General features: G+C 46.6%; 1 protein-coding gene across 3 annotated transcripts; it reads right to left on the reverse strand.

The window, feature by feature from the left end:
• Positions 1 to 399: 399 nt before the first annotated feature.
• On the reverse strand, positions 400 to 22,047 carry DRC7 (dynein regulatory complex subunit 7). 3 transcript variants are annotated; one of them, XR_014514311.1, is made up of 19 exons: positions 22,010 to 22,047; positions 19,477 to 19,655; positions 17,951 to 18,125; positions 16,099 to 16,224; positions 14,928 to 15,122; positions 12,474 to 12,632; positions 11,640 to 11,858; positions 10,619 to 10,747; positions 9,801 to 9,873; positions 7,739 to 7,867; positions 7,170 to 7,298; positions 5,762 to 5,988; positions 5,143 to 5,358; positions 3,398 to 3,508; positions 2,802 to 2,912; positions 1,753 to 1,947; positions 1,302 to 1,441; positions 609 to 1,014; positions 400 to 576 (listed from the first exon to the last, which is right to left on the reverse strand). XR_014514311.1 is itself a non-coding variant. In XM_083452863.1 (18 exons), exons 2-18 carry the CDS (start codon positions 19,614 to 19,616, stop codon positions 921 to 923), a joined length of 2,568 nt encoding a protein of 855 aa, XP_083308989.1. In that variant the 5' UTR covers positions 19,617 to 19,655; positions 22,010 to 22,047; the 3' UTR covers positions 400 to 920. The 3 variants fall into 3 exon arrangements, 1 of the variants encoding a protein (XP_083308989.1); XR_014514312.1 differs by lacking the exon at positions 22,010 to 22,047 and adding an exon at positions 21,892 to 22,007; XM_083452863.1 differs by having other exon boundaries at positions 400 to 1,014.
• Between the last annotated feature and the right edge of the window lie 12 nt (positions 22,048 to 22,059).

Consider the following 22,059-nt stretch of genomic DNA (forward strand, 5'->3'; position numbering starts at 1 on the left):
TTCTCCTCCTTGCCCTGGTCCCAAGGCTGCTCAACTGCCGTAGACACAACACAAATATGCCCATGCATTGCCTTCTTGTCATTGGCCCTGACAACTTTCTCACTTATCTCTTCTGTGTGCGTTGGAGGCATGTGGAAGGCAGAGAGGAGATTCCTGTTGCTCTGAAGTTTCTGCTCACAACTATGAGGTCTTTTGGACTGCAATAGATGGGTCCTGAGGGTTGCAAAGTGGAGCTGAGACCAGCACCCTGAGCCCTCAGCTAGGGGTTCAGCGAAGAGTTGTGAAACCTTCAAACAATAGTACCATATGGTCTTTTAGATTCCTGCATTGCGTGAGGCTGGACTAGATGGCCCTCAGCGTCCCCTTCCAACTCTACAATTCTATGATGCAGAACAAAAGTTGCCAGAGGAAAACATTTACTGGGAGCACATTTGGCAAATGAAACAGGCATGAAGGGGGCCTAAAGACACTTCACATGAATACAGATGTAAGAAGAACCAGACTGCCGCTAGTGGGCTTTTGCGACAGACATGGGCCTGTAAGCTGTGGTCAGCGGTGACTGGCATAGAGGGGCAGCTGACCTGTCACTGGTTGATTGGTCAGGTGACTGCTGCTGCCCACTCCAAACTGAGAATTGCTAGCTGTAGTTCCACCGAAAGAAAAGAAACAGTTTACTGGGTGTTTGCATGGCTGGAAGCTCCCAGTGTTTTCTGGGGAGGGAGAGAGGGAGGGGGGAGAGAGCGAGAAAGGGAGAGAGCAAGAGGAGGAGGAAGAGGAGGAGGAAGAAGAGGAAGGCCAATGGTAAACAATATAGAACAAGTCTTCTTTGGTCATTATACTTCGCACTGGCAGATCAAGGAAGCCGTCAAGAGGTATCAAGCGGTCATTCCCAGCTACGGTTGTGCAAATTTGGAGCAAAGTCACAAATAAAATCTGAGATGCTCAGACAGGCGAGGGTCTTTGCATAGTTTCTCTTCCAACGCTATGTATTTTAGCGGAGCTCTCTCTTTGTGCCTGAGAAGGGAAGAAGAAGATGATGAGAAAAATAGAGGCATATCCTCTTCATTGCAGACACTTATGCTCTTTGGGATGCTGTGCCTGATTTAAAGCCTGCATCATCAGAGCCATGCACCCATCTTCAGGGAGGGAGTTCTACAGGCCTGGGAGCCACCACAGAAAAGCCCCCGACCCTTGTGCCTACCAGCAGCATAGAGCTAGCAGGCAGGCACACCTGCAGGGACTCTAAGGCAGACCCTAAGGCAGGTTCATACAACTCGTCTATAAAGATCTGCTTGCTGTACCTGCTGAGGCGGAGCTCCAGGATGCGTATGCGGAACATGGCATCCGAGCAGTAGGTCAGGTAGGCATCCTCATCCTCTAGGGTCATGTTGAGCTGGTTCTGCTGGTACCATTGCTGCTTCTTCTGGAGCTCCTGGGTTTCCTGTGCAGGGAGAGAGAGGCAGGGAATGAATTGTGGAGAGAGGGAAAGGAGGGGCATTGCGCCAGGGCTTAGCAAGGGCCAGGCACTGGGCAGCTTAGTTCTGGAGGAGAAGGAGCTGGCTGTCAATCCATTTGGACCAAAAGCTGAAGTGTGTTCCATAACAAGCTGTGCTGTTGGAAATTGTGGATTACGTACCTTCGCCTTTAAAAGTGAACCGAGTTGAATTCCTCTGCCCCAAATAGGCAGAAAACGCCCATCATGCTTTGGCCCTCCTCCCTAGAAAGCCAAAGGGTAGAGGAAAGAGGAGGCACCTTCTCAAAGCGTGCTTGGATGAGGTTGGCCTTGTCAACGAGACGGTGCTTGAAATCTGTGAGGCAGTCCTCCTTCAGGCGCAAAGCCAGCCACTTGGTCATCTTCTCGATGCCACCAATCTGGATCAGGAAAGGCGCCAGGTAGTCCAGATCCTGCTCCACTTGCCGCTGGCGCTCCTCTTGCAGCTGGCGCTCCTGGAGGAGGGGATAAAAAGAGAGAGCCCGTGGCTACTACACTTGCTGCCACGATGGCTGTGCTCTGTCTCCACAGTTGGAGGCAGCAACGCTTCTGAACACCAGTTGCTGGAAACCGCAGGACGGGGAGAGGGCTCCTGTGCTTGAATCCTGCTTGCTGGTTTCCCACTGTGAGACCAGGATGTTGGAGTAGATGGCCCACTGGCCTGACCCAGGAAGCTCTTTTATTTTCTGATGAGTTTGATTCTCACAGCTACCCTGAGAACAGGACCTGGTTCAGTGGGGCCTTTTGTATGTTCCATGTCAGGGGCCTGGGGGCAGAATTCAAGCATTCAGAGCTCTCTTTCTGGCCCTTGGATGCTCCTCAAGCCCACTCCCTCCCCCCACCCGCCCTGCTCCACAACCACCTTGAGTGCTTTGGCCAGCTGGAACTATCAGAATTGCTTGCCTGGATGGGGGGCGGGCGGTTTAAGTGCAGAAACCTTTTACTTTTGCATGGCTGGAATGAGCCTAGCACAGTGGCATCCATTGCTCCACCCACTTTGGCCTCTGGCCCCACCCACCAGTAGCAGAGGGAGGGTTCCCTGGGAAGAGGGAATGCAGTGGTTTAGAATGCCAGAGCAGGACCTGGGAGACCAGAATTCAAAGCCTCTCTTGGCCATGAAGCTCAATGGGTGACCTTGAGCTAGTCACTGCCTCTCAGGCTAACCTACCTCACAGGGTTGTTGTGAGAATAAAATGGGGAGAACTTTGTACACCACCTTGAGCTCCTTGTAGGGAAGGTAGGATATAAATGTAAAGAATGAATGAATTAATAAATGTTCCTGAGTTTAAAGTTGACCCTCATCACCTACCATTGCCTCTCGCTGTTCCTTGCTCTTCTCATTCCTCTCGGTATCATAAATAGACACGGTCAACTTGCTGGCTGCTTCTTCTTCCTCTCGAATCCTCAGAATATCCAGGACCTTTGATGGGATAGAAATGTTAGCAATAACCTTGTTGCCAACACACCCCTTCGGCCAGTGTGTATAGCACACTCTGCGCATGAGAGATCGCTGGAGCTTAGAAAGACTCAGAAAACTTAAAAAAAACAAACCAGAGAAAGAAAGATCCACCATATCTGAAAAAAGGAGAGTAGGTGGTTTTGTGTTTAGCGAATGTGATAGTTAATGGCACACATTATATTTTGGAACAGAGGCAGGGAGAGTCTTTTTCATCCTGAGGGCCACATTTCCTTCTAGGCAATCTTTTGAGGGCCATATGCCAGTGGTGAGCAGAGCAATGAAGGCAATGCATTAAAAACTCAACTCTGCCTCCTCAAACCACCAGCAGCTTTGCAGGGCCCCAAGCAGGGGTCTTTCCCAAATCTGCTCTGCAAGCTATTTTGCTTGTAGAGAAAGCCTTTGGCCACTATTAAGCTATGACCCACCTTCCACTCCTTTCCCATTACCTCCATCTCTGACTCCCACACTAGGTGCCGGGATTTCTTCTCGTCCTCTATCAGGTGCATCATCATTTCATACAGGTGGAAGAGCTTCTTTTCCTTCTCCGTGGACCCTGCCTAAAGGCAAAGGAGCCTGTGAGGAAGGGGGAGGAGGAGGGGAAGGAATGGCCAGCTCTTCCAAAGCACGTAAGACATCTTGGGTTTAAGGGAGGGTAACACTCAGAGGTGTAGATGGCACCCAGAATCACAGAACCATGGTGCTGGAAGAGACCCAATGCAACACCTGGCCCCCTGCCCCCACAATGCAGGGATCACAGCTAATTTCAGTGTTATTTCTTTCATAAAATGTATAGACCACTTGATTGTAACCCCCCCCCACCTCAAAACAGTATAGGGTCACTCTTAGAGGCATTGAAGGCATATGATTCTGGCATTGCACATCAACTCGCACATATGTCCAGGATCTTCAAAAAGGCAGCTTCGCTGGTTTTGAAAGAGGATCAGACAATTTCCTGGTGACTGGTCATGATGGCTATGTTTCCCCCCCACTGCCGGAGGCAGTATGCCTCAGAATACCAGTTGTGAGACTCACAAGTAAAGAGGGTGCTGTTGCACTCAGGCACTCTTTACAGGCTTCCCTTTGGGGCGTTTGGTTCGCCACTGTAAGAACAGGATGCTAACGAGCTTAAAGTTAACCTAAAAGTTAGTCATCGATAACCATATGAAAAAGGTCAGCTAGTGGCAGCATTAAAATATACTCCTATTACTGCTTAGTTTTCCACAGTGCCCTTCTTTCAAGAAGCTGCAGTAGCTGTGGGGGACAGAGGGTCACCTTCATTTTCTCCCCACAACAACCCTGTAAGGCAGGATGGGCTGAGAAATGGTTGGCTGGCCCAAGCTCACTTGTAGGGCTTTATAACCCACCTGGGATTTCGTAGCCCAGCCAGCAGCCATTCTACAGGCAATCTGCTACAGCACATGAGTTCAGCTGAGATACACCACTGAGATACACCACGAAACCACAGCTGGGCACTAAGAGCATAAACTTGCCAGGAGCCTCAAGCTCACACCTCCCCTCACACACTGATTTCTTCTCTCTTCCTCTGCTTCCTGTTTTGAGAGAAACCTGAGATTGCCACACACACGTCCCAAGCTGACAAACTATCAGTTGCAAACCACGACCCAACCATGATTTCCAATCCTGATGTTCAGGGTGACCTATTTTCAGGACTCACTCTATTCCAGTGACTGTCACTTGTTTTGAACTGTTGTTAATATTGCATTTTAAATGGTTGAAATCTGCTCTGGGGTCTTCTGGTGAACAAGGGGTAAGAAAGCAAAGTAATCATAATAATGATCACAAACCATTGTTTCCCTTATTTGAATGCAACGCCAAACCATGGATTGCCTCGTATGAGGAAAGAGGGAGGGAATCACAGAGCATTAAGGGAAGGGGAGGAAGAAGTATGTGAGGACCAAGGCCAGCCCTGCTGTTAGATATGGTGAGTAGTAGTCCACATGGCTCTTACCCAGCTAATTAGCTGCCATATTTTTTAAAAAAGAAATCTGTTAAAATGCATGTCCCCAAATGCACACACTGAAGTTAAATCTATGACATAAACAAGACCAGGCCTTGAGGTTTGTTGCCAGTGGCTTCCTTGCCAGCCACGACCCAATAAGTTCTCTGCCCCATCTCAGCTGCTTCTCCAGTTGCTCTCTGCAACATGCAGATCTCCGCATCTATTTTTTACCTGGTAGCTGATGCACATCTCAGGGGTCATGATGATCTTATTCCCCATGCTGTCCACGTCTGCCCGCTTGTTGAAGTCCCTCTTCGAGGCGGTGATGTAGTTCTCCTTGCAGTGGTAGGTCAAGAAGATCTTCTCCTCCACTATCGAAAAGATGCGCTCTGCCACATCTTCGTCAGCTGGTTTTTGTGGGTTCCTGTGGAACCGCTCAGTGATTTTCTGTGACGAGTGTGTGGAGAGAAAAAGGGGATGTCAGCCGGGATCAAACTCCTAGCCACCAAGTTAACAGGAGGGAGTGGGTGGGTGAAGGGAGAGAGAGCGAGGGAGAGGAGGAAATTCAAGTTTTTGGCACAGCAGCAGTTGGCGATGTTATGCCACACACTGAGCTGGTTCTAGCATTAGACAGAGTGAGTCAGTGGATGCTGGGAGCAATGGCAAAGAGATGGGAGGGCTAACCTGTGTGTAGTGGTGGCTGGTGCCCACTGGGACTGTTAGGGAAGAAGGCAAGGAGGCCAACAGTAGGTGGCACCAGAGCCAATCAAGGGCTTCCTGATCTGCAGCTCTGTTTCTCGGGGGCACTGTGCTACCCCAGCTGTACTTGGAGCCCCCGTGCTCCGCTTACCAGTATAGGTCGGGCATTGCTTTCAGTGATGGCCGCGGCGTTGCCTGGTTTCTTTATTCTTTTTCCAAACTCAGCGTGCCGGTAATACAGGAAATCCGACCGTCCTTCAAAATACTCCTCCATTTCATTGGGAGTTTCAATCCGTTTCTGAAGGCCGTCCACCCGCGTCTCGCTATAAAACTCCATGGTGCGATCTGTTTCGGGGTCCATCGTCAAGTAGTTGTGCGCTAGGAACCCAAAACAGAAGCCCAATAGGGTGAATTGCCAGGTAAAGAAGGTGTGTTATTTTCATTTATTTGATGTGTTACATTTATATCCTGCAAAATACAAGATAGCAAGGTGAGAGGTGATATGATGGCCACATTCATAGGCCTGTCGGATGGAAGATGGAGCAAGCTTGTCTTCTCCTGCTCCAGCTCTAGAGGAGAGGTCCCAAACCAATGAACTCAAGTTAAAAGGAAGGAGATCCCGATTAAACATTAGCAAGAATTTTCTGGCAATATAAGTCATTGGAAGGTGGTGGACTCTTCCTTCATTGGAGAATTCAAAATAGAGGTTGGATGGCCATTTGTCAGGGGTTCTTGAGCCGTGATTCCTGCATTGTTGGTGGTTGGACAAGATGGTCCTTGGGTTCCCTACCAACTCTACAATTCTATGCATAATAAAACCTGCAATTAAGAGCCCAATTGAGAAGCAACAGATGATCTGATTAAAGGATGGGATGATTTTCTCCTACAGCCTAAAGGATGGGGCAAAAGGGCCCCTCCACTGGCACAGCAGCACAACCACTCTGGAGGCATAGATCTGCTGCCAGTAAGAACATCAACAGATCCCACTGGATCAGGCCAACCTAGTCCTGCATCCTGTTCTCACCGTGGTCAACCAGATGCCTCAATGGAAAGCCCACAAGCAGTATTCTAATACAAGAGCCCTCTGCACTCCTGTGATTCTCAGCAACTGGTATTCAGCAGCATTGCTGCCTCCAGCTGCGGAGCAGAGCATAGCAGTTGTTGCCAGTAGCAACAACTCTCCTGTGGAACTCTCCTCCATGAATTGTAATGCTCCTGCCAGTCACCTGCAGGGCCACACAAGCAGAGAAGCTGCAACCCTAGGCAGGCGCTTTGGATCTGCTGGTGAAGAGCCTTGCTAGCCATGTGTGAGTCTACTCAGAGGACAGAGAAGGTTGTAAAAGTGCCTGCCTGGATCAGGGCCTGGCAGAGAACCAAGGAAGCCGAGACCCAGGAATGAGATGCTGCTGGAGAAACAGCCCCATACTTCAGTGCCTGAACCAGGGCATTGAGAAAAGGCTTGGCTACCATTGTTATTGTTGTCATTCAAATTTGTATGGGCCCTATACCTGTAGATCTCAGGGCAGTTCACAACATAAAATTACAATATAAAAACACACCTTTGAGGCCTTGCACATGCCCAGGCATGAAGAACTCCTTTGTCACTTCCGTTTGCTTATTCAGCTCTCTTGTATCCAACACATCTTCCCGGTTCTTGTACCATTCCTTCACTTCCAGCACTTTGGTGCCTTAGGAGGAGAAGAGAACAATCCATGGCAATGGCAGCTTACACATGGGGGTGGCCCTGGATGTTTTGCTGCTTGAGAAAGGTGGGATATAAGTGAAATAATAAATGAACCCCTCCACTCATTTGTGGACTTCGCTAGAAGGGTGTTGGGAGCAATCAGACCTTGACTACAGTAAATGAGAACCCAATGAGAAAGATCAGTGTAAATGATTAGGTTGTGAAAACCAGCTTTCCCCAGCATGATGCCCTTCAGGAGGTGTTCGGCTGCAATTCCTATCAGCCCCATAAACTCGGGCAACTTTTGGCAATGCTGAGATGGTGGCTTAGTGGGTAGAGCATCTGCTTTGCATGCAGATGTCCCCCAGCAGATGCAATCGCTGGCAGCGTCTCTAGGTGGGCTTGGGAGAGACCCCTGTCCAGAACCCCAGAGAGCTGGCTCACGGTCTGGATCTTCAAAGAGGGTGAGGCGGGTGACCAGTCCGTTGCTATTCAGATACGGCGCCCATTTCTCCAGCTTGGCGTTCTTGTACTGAATCACCTTCTTGCCTTGGGGACAACGTGTCTCGAATTCTAGGAGCAAGAAGACAAACAAAGATGACCATTGGCCATGGAGCATGCATTTTAATGGTACAAAATGCTCTGCAAACCAGTCATTATAAGAACCATGTAGGAGTGCAAATATCCAGAGATGTAGGGATCAGGTGGGATTACCATGAGGAATTATAAAATATAAAATAAGCATTGTGTTGACTGGGTTTGATATATTGACGATAATTTCTGATTAAATCCCATAAGATTCTACATTCATGTCCTTTTCATGCCCTTTTGACTCTACTGCCCATTTCTCTCCCCTCACATGTCACGTACACAGCAGCTCAGCAGTTGCTTTGCCAGGCAGGCATCCTGGGCCATAAAGATTGTGGGCAAGCTTATTTGAAGTAGCTCTCTAATGTATATTAATCTTAGGATCTTAATCTTAGGGCCAGGAAGCAGATCTCACATTAAGGTGATAACGGTCGCTGTCCTCCTGGCCATCCTCCTTATCATATGTGTATTGCTTGTTTATTACCTCCTGGGTTGCCAGATACTCTTCTTTGTAGTTCTCAACTTATTTACCCCAGAAATATTTGTGCTTAATTAGTTTTAGTGGTTTAACTTTCTCCCCACGTGGGTTTGTGGAAATGCTCAGAAGAAATCTGATTGGTTCTTTTGAACACTCTGTAAAAAGTTCTTTTGTGAATAAAAACGGCTTGGGCCAGGGGGCTGCATTCAGACAAGCACAGATAGACACAATTATACGCACCCTTCCCAGAGTCTTGCTGGTTCAAGCCTCTGTGTGTATTCTTATTAATCAGAGTTCAATCCTTTGCGAATGCAACAAACCAGTACAGTATTTAAGAACTGGCACCTGAGCTTGTCTCTCCCCCCCCCTCACTTTCTCCTTGGATGACATTTAGATTGTAAGCCTGAAGGGGCAGGGACTGTCTAGTTTTAACTGATGGTCTGTAAACCACTCTGGGAGCCTTTTGGGGCTGAAACGTGAGGCACAAATGCTCTAAATAAATCCCCCTTTAAACTTCTCATTGGAATACACTATCTGTAGTGCTACATTAGGTGGTCCAAGAGCTGGTGTTAAAGTTCTGAAGTCTTTTAGTTCTGCCTGCATTTCAGGGCCCCTTGGGGTCCCTTCCAACTCTGCATTTCTATAATTCTAATGTTCCATGCAAAGTGCTACACCTCAACAGTCAGCTGATCACCTTTCTTGGATTTCAAATCTTCACATGCTCACCAAAGACCAGCCTAGACATTGCTGTGGCTCCTCTCAGCCCCCTCACAGGGCCAGCCCAAGACATTCTGCTGCCTGAAGCAAAGATGGCGGCCCTCCCATTCCATGTACAGAAGCCAAATGGACAGGCAGCTGCGCCTGACTACAGCGCAAGCAGCTGTCTTTGAGTGGGGAGGGGTGTCAGGCCATGGATATACACAGCTTCAATGTTTTGCTGCTGCTCCTCGGCCCCTTCATCTGCTGCCTGAAGTGCCTGCTGTACTCTGCCTGGTCTTAGCCTTCTATAGTCCTTTCATCCTTCGTTGCTTCCTGATCCACAACTGATCCTCCTGCTCTTTTCCTTCCCCAACCCATGAGCTCCCAACTGGTCACTGAGGCCAGCACGACCTACAGAATCATAGAGCTGGAAGGAACCCGAAGATCTGTCTAACCCCTTGCAATGAAGGAATCGCAACTAAAAAATCCCTGACAGGTGGCCATCCAACCTCTGTTTAAAAGCATCCAAGGAAGGTCTTTATTGACATTGACCTTTGTCTTCTCCCAAGCTCTCTCAGCCCCAGGAAGAATAGGGAGGAGGAAGAGGACAATACAGTTTTGAATGGCCTCATTCTTAAATTCTCCAGAAGCAATCCCTGAAGCACAGAGGAGCTGCATCAGTGATCTACACTTTGGCCACTCACAACACAGTCAAGGTAGTGATGGTGGGGAGAAGAATACCTCTTGGAGATATCTGGATCTGCTCCACCCAAGATGCAGGCATGTCAAAGCCCTTTGCTTCCTCTTCCTTCATCTATCAAGAAGACCCAGGAGAAGAAGCCGTTAGGAGGCTGAATCCTGCTCTGCCCAAAACACCTGCCCCCATATTCACCTGGGCAAACCCCATCTACTTTCCATATCTGATATGGCAAGGAACCACTGTCTTGACTTGCTACTGAGTCAGCCAGCCTCTTCCTGATCTTCTGCATTGCTCTATTTGATCCTCTGTTGCTGAACACCAAACGCTCTTTCAGGTTCTCTTCTTTCCCCTTTGCCACCCACCTGCTGTCTGGTCCAACAAGGAAGGCAAGAACATTTCCTGGGATCAACCACAGCTATGTAGCATCACTTCAGGTCCAACCCGCCACCCCATTTACTTCTGGTCAGGCCAGGAGTGTCAGCTCTTGGAAACTGGGACGATGAAAGTTCGGTGATAAGCTGAGTGCATGTCATGGGGACAACAAACTCACCAAGCCTGCTCTGAGGTAGGAGAAAGGATTGGGGGGTTGAGGGCATTCTTAGGATCTTTTGCTGCTCAAGTGACTTCTGATCCTATGTAAATAGGTGACATCATGTTAATAGACTACAGCTCCCATTAGCCCTAGTCAGCATAGTCCTGCTAACTGGAGCTGATGGTCTTTGTAGTCCAAAACATATGGTAGGCACCAGGTTGGGGAAGGCTGCTGGAAGGCATGAGCCCATCCTCAGGAAGAGCTAGTGCACAGCACAGAATCATCTGGCACTGAGGGGCAAGCAAGGAAGAAGGCGGGATGACTCACCATGTCATCCACCTCGTCCTCCGCAAGGTCCTCTTCCTCCTCCATTTCTGGCAGTGACAGGAGGGGCTTGTCGGTGCCGAGCAACATGAATTCCCACCGTACAGGGTCCCCGAGGTCAAACTGGAGATCCTGGAAAAACAATCAGTTGCCAAAGGTATCAGATCTCAGGAACTTTGCAAGGGATGCTCTGAGTCCAGATCATTCGGAGACGCTGCCACTGTGCCCCCACCCTGTCCTCCATTTGCTCTTTTCCACCTCTTTCCTTTTCCTTCCCTGGAGGCTCCTTCACACATTGCGCCAAAGAGAGGTATAATAAGCTATCTCTATGCATGGACGCATTCTGATTTGGGCAGCTCCACTATCATGCTCACAATTACGCAGACTGAACAATTGTTGAACGAAGCACTGCAGGGGGGTGCAGCTCAATGGATTGTACAATCATTGAATGTAATGTATGAACACCCCTTCTGTTTTGCCAGGGTGGAAAGAGAGGGCAGCCACCTGTGTGTCATGGTCGAATTGCATTTGGCGGTGTTCACAACCCACGTTTTGGCCATCCCTGATTTAGAATGGGAAGAGTGTGCTGATGGCAGGACTATGTTGGAGAGGCATGTGCCTTGTGATCCATATCCAAGGAGGGCTCCATGAGTTACGCATCCCATCATCTCCAACCATTGGTCTGCTGGCTGTTGCTGTTGGGAGTTGGAGTCCAACAACATCTGGAGGGCCTACAGGGTTCCCCATCCCACTTCTCAACACTCCTAGACTGCTTGATAGCTCCCATTTATCAGTGGCGCCAAGCTTACATAGCCAACCACTACAAATCCAGATGCTATTGGACTACAACTCCAGTCATCCTTGGCCGTCACTCATGTGGGCTGAGCCTGATGGGAGTTGTAGTCTAACAACAACTAGAGGGTATCATTCAGGCTAGATCTGGTGAAGAGAAACATTTCCCCTCTAGCCAGAAGGCAATTAATTGTTCCACACTCAGACCCAGCCAGTCGTTCCATTGCCTTACCCTACAGGCATTCCAACAGTCCTGCATATTGACCCAGTAATTCCGGTGGTTCCAGACACTCTCAATACCAAGGAAGTAATCGTCTGTGGTACTGTAGCTTTTCCCTGTAAAAGGGTCGATAAAGAAACTCTCTGGCACTTCACGCTTGCCTGAAAGAACCAGAACCCAGGCATGGACCCGGAGACCATACAGATTGTCTGGCGGGGGCTTCTCAGCTTCCTGTCATGCAGAAACAAAGAAGAGCAATGACTATAATACAACTAAAAGCAATTGTACTTCCCCTTTGTGCACATCACTGAGCCATGGTTTACTTTAATCATGGTTTGTTCAAGAGATGAAAAAACAAGCCATTGTTTGTTTCTCCAAAACCTGGTTTGTTTTGGAGCTGTTCTTGCTTTGTGCCACTGCAGTCTGATGAATGTTTGAGGTGGCCAAAGAAATTATCACAGCTGAACAAGGCTGTTGGGCTGTTGGGTAAACTTAGTCATGGTTTGTAAGTTGGCAAAAAAAACCCCATGGCTCCACATCATGGTTTGTTGTCAGAAAACTAACCATGGTTAGTTAGCTGGGCTGAGGTCAGATGCTCAGACAAACCATGCTGTCTCTAAATGAGGATTATGTCACTGAAGGCAATTTTGGGTAAGATCAAGTGAAGGGCAATCCTAATGAATGCACAAACGTGTGTGTGTGCAGAGTGGTTTTTGCACAAATGAAAACATTTTGGGGGAACTATGTTTCAGCTCCCAGGATTCTTCCCAGGGGGTGGGTGGGTGTCCTTCTCCACATCCAGGCTGTGTGCCTGCAGCAAGACAGAATTCTGCAAGCCTTGCTCACCAGTCTCTTTTCTTCTTCCTCCTTCCGCTTCTTCTCCAGAGCAGCCTGCACAATTGCCTCCTGCTTGGCTTCCTGGCGCAGCTCAAATTTGCTGCTTAAATCCCGGGGGGGCTTGATGGCGTACTTCTTGGGCTTCTGTTTTGTAGCCTCTACTGCGACCTGTAGTCATAAATCAAAGAGGAAGCTGTTCCAGTGGAGGCAAGTCCTTTCAGTTAAGTAGGGTGCTGAGTTCTGATGAAAGCACTTCCTCCTCCTCAGCATAGCTGTCAACTTTTCCCTTTTCTTGTGAGGAATCCTATTCGGAATAAGGGAATTTCCCTTAAAAAGGGGGAAACATTGACAGCTATGCTCCTCAGTCTGTGTTGCCCTTATAGAACTCAGCAGGGAGGAGGATGGGGACAAGACCAGAATTAGTTGTCTCTGTCTATCATTGGCTATGGCACTACCTACTGTTGGACTCCCTGCCTTCCCTCCTACCCATCCCAATCACAGCAGCCTCCACTGAGCTGCTACATCATTCATTCATTCATTCATTCATTTACACTGCCTTTCATCTGCCAGAATATTACAATCACATTCTGTCTACCTTCAGATTAAATGAACTGCCATTAAGCAGAGGGTGCCTGTATGCAGTTGGGCAAGGTTGTGTATGTTTATTTGGCAGCCTCTGGCAGTGTGAAGAGTGTGGGCTTATTACAGTTCATGACTGAGCCAGAGGTGGGGCTGGATAGGAATGGGACTTGCCATACTATGAGCAAAGATCTTGCTGTATAAGCCAATGTGATAAACTGGAAAGGAAATGTTTGACTTAGTCTGGAGAGATCTGGGTTCAAATCTTTGCTAACCTGGGCAACACTGCCAGAATTGTTCAGCCTCACCTACCTTGCGGGGCTGCTGGGAGGCCAATGGGAAGGAAGGACCATGTATGCTGCCATGAGTTCTTTGGAGGAAAGGCAGAGGTATGTTTAAAAAGGAAGCAGAAGAAGCAAGCAAGCAGATGCTTAGAATCCCAAGATGAAAATTGTTTCTCATCCGCTGATGTAGGAACCTATGGGACTAAAACGTTGGGGGAAGGGGTGGCCAACCCACCCCTGGAGAAATGAAACCCATTCCACCCCACAAGGAGAAGGGTCCTCGCCCACAGAAGCTCCCAGAATTGCTCCAGTCATTAGAGCGATTGTAGGGGCAATCTTTTCCGGAAGATATGTGTATTTCGAGGAATTTAGTGATCTGACATGGTCATTTCTTCCTGCCTCTGTTTACTTCCCCTCTTTATCTCTTGGTTCTGCTCTTTGATGGCTGAGAACTGTCTTTAACTTGTTGGAAGGAAGTGATAACGCAGGGTACATTCTGACCTTCTTAGGCCAGTGATAATGCAGGGTACATTCTGTTAGACATTGTTTGGAGGAATGTGTGGTATTGGAAGAGGAGGATAGCCAATTAATAATATGCGCTAGCTAGTTGGGCAATGCATGTAGGCTAACAAGTTAGCTATCTATAAATCGGATGGTTTGGGGGCATAGTTCTGAGAAGCTCATGCATGGATTGATCGATTGCAGGTTCGTGCAACCTGAGGTTACCTGGGGGTCACCTCGCCACTTCTTGAGGGCTTCTCAGTGGCAGATCAAAGTGCTTGCTTGGTAATGTATATATTGCTTGCTGTTTAGAATAAAATATTTAATCTTCTCACTCACTTGTGTTTGTATTGCTTCTGAATCTCATTAAAAGAACCCCCTTGCATTTGGCAAGACACCAATATAAAAAAAATGAGTCTAAACTTTGTGGGATTGGGGTAGACTTTATGTTATTATAAGATGAGTATGATTTTGTGTGCTCTTACATGAACATTGATACACTATTCATTTGTTTTTTTATTGATCTTTCTTAATTATGCCACAGTTAATACATAACATGCATGCATGCATGTAGTCTTTACATATATAATACACAATATTCAGCATTTATACCTTTTCAAATAGGATCTTAGGCATTTCATAGTATAGCAAACATACTGATGAAATGTGTAAGTAGCACGTGGTATTTATGCACGGTATATATTAAAGACCAAGTGCAAATTATATGTTTTTATATAAGCATATAAATGTGGTATGATACCTTAGATATGTCTAAGAATATGCAGTTGAAATACAGGGATGTATATGGATGATTAAATAAAATTTATATATTTGAAAAAAGAAATATAGAGAAATAATCAACATATACAAGAGAGAGAGAGAAAAAATATTTCTGATGCCCATTAAAATTGTGCTTCTGCTGCCTCCTAGCGGCTCCTGTTGCCATCTGCTAGGAGAGTATCAGCAGAACAGACTTAGCAAAGCTTTCTTGAGCCAGGGCCAAGGAGTCAACTGATGTTTTGCCCTTCAAATCCCACCCCTTGTCCTAATTAAAGCCCCTCACACACTGCTTGGCTCTGAAAACACCCACAGCTCTCACCTCTTCTGGTTTTTTCAAGAGTGGGCACACCTCCCTGGACTCATCCATCATGCATATTTCCCGGGTGGCATAGCCATTGACGCAGTAGGCATCATAACCTGCGCCAATAAGCAGAGAGCACAGCAGGATGCTGAAGTCAAAGCAGTTCCCCCTCTGGTAACGCAGGATCGTAGTCGGGGAGTACAGGTAACTGGGCTGTGTAGACAAAATACCATGTTTTCAATGGAATAACCCCCTGCATTATTCCTGCAGCCCAAACAGACATGGAAACGGATGTGTTATGTGTTCTTCTATATTCTGTTGGAAGCTGCCCAGAGTAGCTGGGGCATCCCAGTCAGATAGGCAAGTTACAAGCAACAAATTGTTGTTGTTGTTGTTGTTGTTGTAAGCTACCTTATACTGAACAGGAATGGGGGGAGTGTCTTTTGGTTCACATTTAAAGCTGAATTTGTCAAATTCACACTTTCTGAAACAAAGTGGGAACCGAAACATAGATATCATTTGAAATTCTCTTCAAATTTTTGAATGCAGCTTGCCAATCCTACAGTGACTACCAAAAAATGCAATATACGAGGGGGATAGTACATATAACAACGCATTGATTCATGAAAATATCATACAGAAACCCATTCTATCAGGAGATGTTGCTTTGCAAAAGTGAGCATGTGAAGCAAAACTGCATATGAAATGTGTTCATTGGGATAAATTCACACTAAAATGCTGGTGAATTTTCATGAGAATATTTTCAAAAATGCAAATTGCTGGAGAAATGTGGAGAACTGAATTTAAGACTGGAAGAAATGAGAAACAGAGAGAAACTGACAGATTCCTCCATTCCTCCTGCTACCTGGGGCTAATATAAGCTGGCAGGGGGTTGTAGCATTGGAGGAAAGGATTAAACATTCCTTCTTTTTGCAGCCTTGGTGAAAATCACCCACCCACCCCATACCTGCTATTAATTTTCCAGAAGAAGCAGGTGTGGTTGTTAATGACATGCTTAGCATCCTGTCTCACTTGATCCCAAGTCAAAACCAGCACCCGGAATTGTCCTTTGCATTGCTCTGACCTTGAGAAATGCCCCAGCAGAACCCATACACCCTAGTGTTGTTGGCTAACATGGCCTAAAAAAATCTGAGCGAAGAAAATAATGCAAAAAGGCCCTGTTTCTTACCGGCGCGATAGGAGACGGAAGGGGCTCCATGGTGAGATAGTCTGCCACAAAGCGGGCACAGCCATCCCAGTTGTACAACTCTGAGTAAGGAAGCAGAGTTGGGCGCACAGTGGTGCTCACAAATTTCTGCAAGAAAATAGCACCGGTTTGTGGCTGTATCAGGGAAGGAGAAAAGGTGATCACAAGGAAGGAGTCTGGGCTTCAGCAGAGAGCAATACATTCCAACCCCCCTCCCCGCAGAGGGCTACTTATGGCCCTGGAATCACAGCTGCGTGGCTGCTTCTGCACATGTGAAAATCACAGCTTTCACTTAAAAAAATGTTTCTATATTCTAGCCCTAAGCATGTTGATTTTAGTAAAATATATTCTCTTCATTTGTGGTTGGTATGACAAACAACACACGCTGCAAAACAATTAAGCCCTTTAAATAATAAATACATAAATCAATCATTTAAAAGAAAAAAAAGGGGGGGGAGACTAATTTGAGGAATTCCCCATTTGGACCAATAATTTCCGAATGACCATCTGGCAAAGCAAACATATACTCACCAACTGCTGTTTGGGATTTGCTCCGTTTGTGCAAATGATATGCAGATTATGCACAACAAGTTTCTGCTAGTGCAACTGTTGCACTACGTATTGCACAGAACTTTATTCTCTCTCTCTCTCACACACACACATATACCCACATAAAAAGTGAAAATTCATTTAATTTTAAATCTTACTATCACATCTTAATTTAATTTAGAAAATGTATTCATTATTTTAGTGAGCTATGGCTGAAATTCAAAGGAGAAATCCGAAGAAGGTTTCTACTATGCTATCTTAGATCATGGCTATACAATCTGTTGAAGAGAGATTCCAACTGCTACAACAACACAATTCCCTGTTTGGCTTCCTGTATGATATATACACTATCAACAAAACATCTACTGAAGATGTACTAAAGGCCTGCAAGAAATTGGAAAAACCACTGATGTACAGTGGAAGCAAACCATATTGATGGTGTGAACGTATAGCAGTAGCTCAAGGTCTATGCCGCTACAAGTACAAAAACTCCTAGATAATGTGCCTTTATTTTCTGTTTCTGTAAGGATCCTTCTCACATTTCCAGTGTCGGTGGCGAGTGGTGAAAACAATTTCTCAAAGCTGAAATTTATGAAAAACTTACATACGCTCAACAAGGCTGCAAAAGGGACTAGTTGACTTAGCAGCTACTGATGTTCCTCCACTTACGTGCAATCGACTCGCACGCGACTGCATATAAATTTAGCAGTTTCAAGTTATGTCCTTTTCATTTTTTATACAAGACATACGTTTCTGAAAATTGAAGTGAGCAATCTTTGAGCCTGTGTGCAAGCAGTTAGCTTTGCCTAGGGTGCAAATTTGCATGGCACCAGCACTAGGTATAGTACAGATATGTGCATATTTCCATTACACTATTAAACTGGCTTATGAGTCATTCTTCCTGGAGTACTGTAATTGGTGAAGGCAGGTGCTTGGGAAACTCACTACACTGCATTTCCTAGGACTCCTTGTGAGAACTCAAAATGTCTAAACAGAGTTTTATTTTCTACACAGGGAGGATGTACACAGAAACAATGCAAAGTACTTTAACCTTGTCCCAGATCTGGAAGGCCACCCAGTGAAGTATGTGGTAAGTGAAGGGCACTGCACATGCTCAGAGGGGCTCCTTTATTTTCTCTCCATATATTGTGGAGTCTGAGCCTGGTTCTGAAAAGAGCTTGCTAGCTAAGGCATGGTGAGCCTTACCTCATGCAAAACTCTGTCCATGCAATTGTAATTGTAAACTGAGTAAAGCTCTTGGACCAATCCCAGCCCTTCCACTTACTTCCACACGGCATTCGTTTATAGGGTGGAGGAAGAGAGGCTCGCGGTCTGGGCAGAGATGCGCATACTGTCGGTGAAAATTGTCGGCCACCTGCAACAGCATTTGCTCCTTGGGAGAGTTTGTCTTGTAGGACTCGGGTAGGTTGCTGGTGTCAACGGAACTCCAGTCAAATTCACTGTATGCAGAAGAACAAGTGGATAAATGGGCCATTTGTAGAGCAATGGGTTAGTAGCACCCTTGCAGCATTCAGTACAGTGGTACACCCTGGGATACAAACACTTTGGATTACAGACTCCGCTAACCCAGAAGTAGTACCTCGGGTTAAGAACTTTACCTCAGGATGAGAACAGAAATCGTGCGCCAGCGGCGCAGTGGCAGCAGGAGGCCCCGTTAGCTAAAGTGGTACTTTAGGTTAAGAATGGTTTCAGGTTAAGAAAAGCCCTCCGGAACGAATTAAGTTCATAACCAGAGGTACCACTGTACAAGCAAGCTCCTTCTTTTAGGACAGAGGCAGGGAACATTTTTCAGCTCATGGGCCATGTTCCTTCCTGGGCAACGTTGGGGTGTGTGGGCACAGGCCAATGGCAGGTGGGGCCAGAAGCAAGAGTGCACATTTTTCCTTTCTACAGTAGTCTAGTTTCACACACACTGGCACACCCCTCTCCATCCTTTCATCAGGCAAGCAAGAGGCATCATTGGAGTTCATAGAATCACAGAACTGCAGAGTTGGAAGGAACCCCAAGGGTCATCTAGTCCAACCCCGATATGCAGGAACCATAGCTAAAGAATCCCTGACAGATGGCCATGCAACCTCCAAGAGAGTCCATTCTGCTGTTGAACTCTTACCCTCAGAAAATTCTTCCTAATGTTTTGTTGGAATCTCCTTTCTTGCCTCTGGAATCCACAGCCCAGGCCCCTGCCTCTGGAGCAGGAGTAGACAAGCTTGCTCCATCGTCCATGTGGCAGCCCTTCAAATAATTGAAGGTGGCTGTCATGTCACCTCTTAGTCTCCTCTCCTCCAGGCTAAACACAGCCAGTTCCCTCAACTGTTCCCAAGTCCCTTAGTCGTTCACCTACAAGGACACATCCCAGCCAGGCAAAATCACACAAGGAGGATGTGAAAGAAGGCTGGTGAGAGGTGTGGGTGGAGAGGGTGTGTGGCCTGGGGTGAGTCCTAAGGGCCAGATAGTGAGAGGTTCCCCTCCCCTGCTTTAAGAACATAGGAAGCTGAATTACACTGTGCCAGACCATTGAACCATCTAGCTCAGTTACTGTCTACATATTCCAGTCCTACCCAACCTGGTGCCCTCCAGATGTTGCTGGACTACAACTCCCATCAGCCCCAGCCAAATGCCTGGGTATGATGGAAGTTGGAGTCCATCAACATTTGGAGGACCACAGGCTCCCCATCTGTTTTAGAAGAATGCAAAATCTTTTGCTTTGGGCTGGGGTTTCTGTAGCAAAGACTAAGCCAGGAAGGTGTGGATGAAGCTGGTGTTTCCATGTTCACACAGAGATGGACTTACAATACAACTTCAGGAATATGGACTTGGATGTGGGACAGCTGCTTCTCTAGATCTTGAAGTTCTTCACTGAGCTGGAAGGAGGAGAGCTCTTCCTCCTCCTCCTCTCCTGATGAGAGGTAGGTCCCCTCACTGCTCTCCATCCTGCTCCTAGAGGCTGCACACGTCGGTGTTTAGAAGACCTAGGGCAGTAATGAAGGGAAGTGTTTAAAAATATTTTACCTCTGGCATTATTATCAATATTATTTCCATTTAGCTGCCACTTAATACAAAATGTCTCTGCAGGCCAACACGCTAGATTGAGAGGTTGATAGCGCTGCCTTAGAGTGCAAGCCTAACCATGTCTAGTCAGAAGTCAATCCTATTGAATTGAGGATCAATGGGGTTAACACTGCAGTGAAATCCACAGGGCTTAACTTAGCCTTGCTGATTTCAACTGGGCAAGACCAACTTCATTTGGATTCCATCCAATGAGTGCAGCCCATTAGACTTATCCTGTGTAAGACCCACTGAAAGACATCAGAGCTTCAGGCTGGCATGGCCTGATGGATGCTGTCCTTACCCAGGGCCATGTCATGGGTTCATCTAGCTCAGCATGTTCTGCACCAGGGGTCATCAACGTGGCAGCTGTGGAACACATACTCCCACAGAGGCCTTCTTTGGGTCCTCTGGCACACACTCCTGCTCAAACTGGGCTGGAAAGAAGCATTCTGATGTAGCCAATAGAAGAGATTACAGGGTGTGCTTGTGTGTGTGAGGTCCACAACAGTTTCTCTGGTCCACAAATGTGCTCCAAAAGGTTGGTGACATCTGCTGGAATCCTATACCTGCTTACCTAGGAATGAACCCAATTGAAATTAATGGGACTTGCTTCTGAACAGACTTCAAATGATTGCACTGTGAACTGTGTGAGCATGCACAGAGACAGAGAGAGTGCATTTGTTATGAACATCTGCTGTGGTTGCTTTCATACATCCTTACAGTGCAACATGAGAAGATTGTCAGCAGAGGTCAATGGAGTTTCTGCTTTACCTTGGTCCATTCAATTGTTTCAAACCATCATGAATTGCAGTGATGAGCTGGCCAGGATCAGAGAGGCTCCATCATGCATGGCCTCTGGGATGTTCCCCATATCCTTCCCTAAACATCCCTGGACAGACTGTGAAATGGAAATTCCTCAGCCCTAAACTAGAAACTGAGTTGAAAAGACACTTTTTCAGCCCTGGAACTAAGTGAATGCTGATCCCCCTGCCACTGTCACCATCATCCAAAAAAAATTTATTCTTATTAGAGAGGCAATTCCAAGAATGTAAACAAAATGGGTAATGAGCAGAAGAGAAAGAAGGGCTGACAAGGCAATCTGCTCTCTGATTTTGTTTTTGTGCTCGGCAGAGATAACCAGATGACAATAGGACCTTGTACATCCCCTTTACTTCCACTTGTTTTGGGGGAAAGAATGAGAATTATGCATACAGATAAATGCAAGGACATGTCAGTGTTCATTCCTTCAACCAAGCCCTACCAAGACAGAAGGCCATCTGGATTGCCCCCTGAAATGCTTTGTGTGGGTAGGTGGAGGACATCTAGTATTGCTCAGAACTGAGCCAAAGAATTGGCAATGTGTGGTGTGTGTTTTTTAATGGCTGCAGAATTTATTTACTTATTTTTTTATTAACATGGTCTTGACAAAATAGAAGTGAACCAACAGCAAGATATTTGCATGATGAACATTGATTATATAAAAGTTTGACAATTTAATAGAAATTAGTGTGAATTTAAACAAACAAAAAAGTTTAAATATTGCCAGAAAATATAAAAAGTATGTAACAGGGAAAGGAAAATGCTTTATGCACACTCAACCATCAACTGACCAAGAACTGGTAATGTAGTGCACTCTATCTCTCTCTCACACACACAGAGGCAGTTCATCCACAATGTCACATAATGGTTTCTGATTTCATGACTGCGTCTCGCTTGAACCTCCGAGTCTCCATCATACAAACCTAGATCCCAACTGAACACTCGGCATTTTGAAACCTGCCTCATTTAACTTTATTTCATCTCATTTTTATTTCAGATGATTTATCTTTCCAGGGTAAGCCCAGGGGCTCTGGGCAGCTGAATTAGAAACAATGGCACAATCTTGGCCCAACGAAATACTGCTGGCCAGGTGGTTAAGATCGGAAGTGGTTTCATTTCAAGTCAGTTATCTGTTCTATCCACTGAACAGCCATTAAACGATCTGCTCCACTGCTTCGGTGCTTTGCCCTGGCTGCCAAATATAAATAACACTGGAAAAGCAGTTGAAGGGGAGCCCAGGAGAGGAAGTTTAGAGTGCGCATTACGCACAGAATCCAAGCTAACACCCCCCCCCCACCGGCCTCTTTGGGGGAGCTAAGCCAGGGATAGAATATCTACCAAAACGTCCTGTTTGTGTAGAGGAGCTTTTGTGCACACACTTTCTTTCTTTCTCTTCCCTTTCTGAAGCTGCACACACAGCAGCCGCACAGACCGGTCGCCCTTCCCACTTACTCACCTCGCCAGGTTCTCCTGGGTCTGTTGATTTCTATCTCCATGGCAACCACC

This window comes from Podarcis tiliguerta, assembly GCF_965153285.1.
Source record: "Podarcis tiliguerta genome assembly, chromosome: 8".
Taxonomy (NCBI): Eukaryota; Metazoa; Chordata; class Lepidosauria; order Squamata; family Lacertidae; genus Podarcis; species Podarcis tiliguerta.

Excerpts from the sequence above, each read along its gene's own strand:
- DRC7 (XM_083452863.1), bottom strand. The coding sequence starts at position 19,616 with ATGGAGAGCAGTGAGGGGACCTACCTCTCATCAGGAGAGGAGGAGGAG. Across the intron at positions 16,225-17,950 it reads TAAACGAATGCCGTGTGGAA|AAATTTGTGAGCACCACTGT; the intron begins GTAAGTGGAAGG and ends ATTTTCTTGCAG. Across the intron at positions 10,748-11,639 it reads ACTGTTGGAATGCCTGTAGG|GATCTCCAGTTTGACCTCGG; the intron begins GTAAGGCAATGG and ends TTGTTTTTCCAG.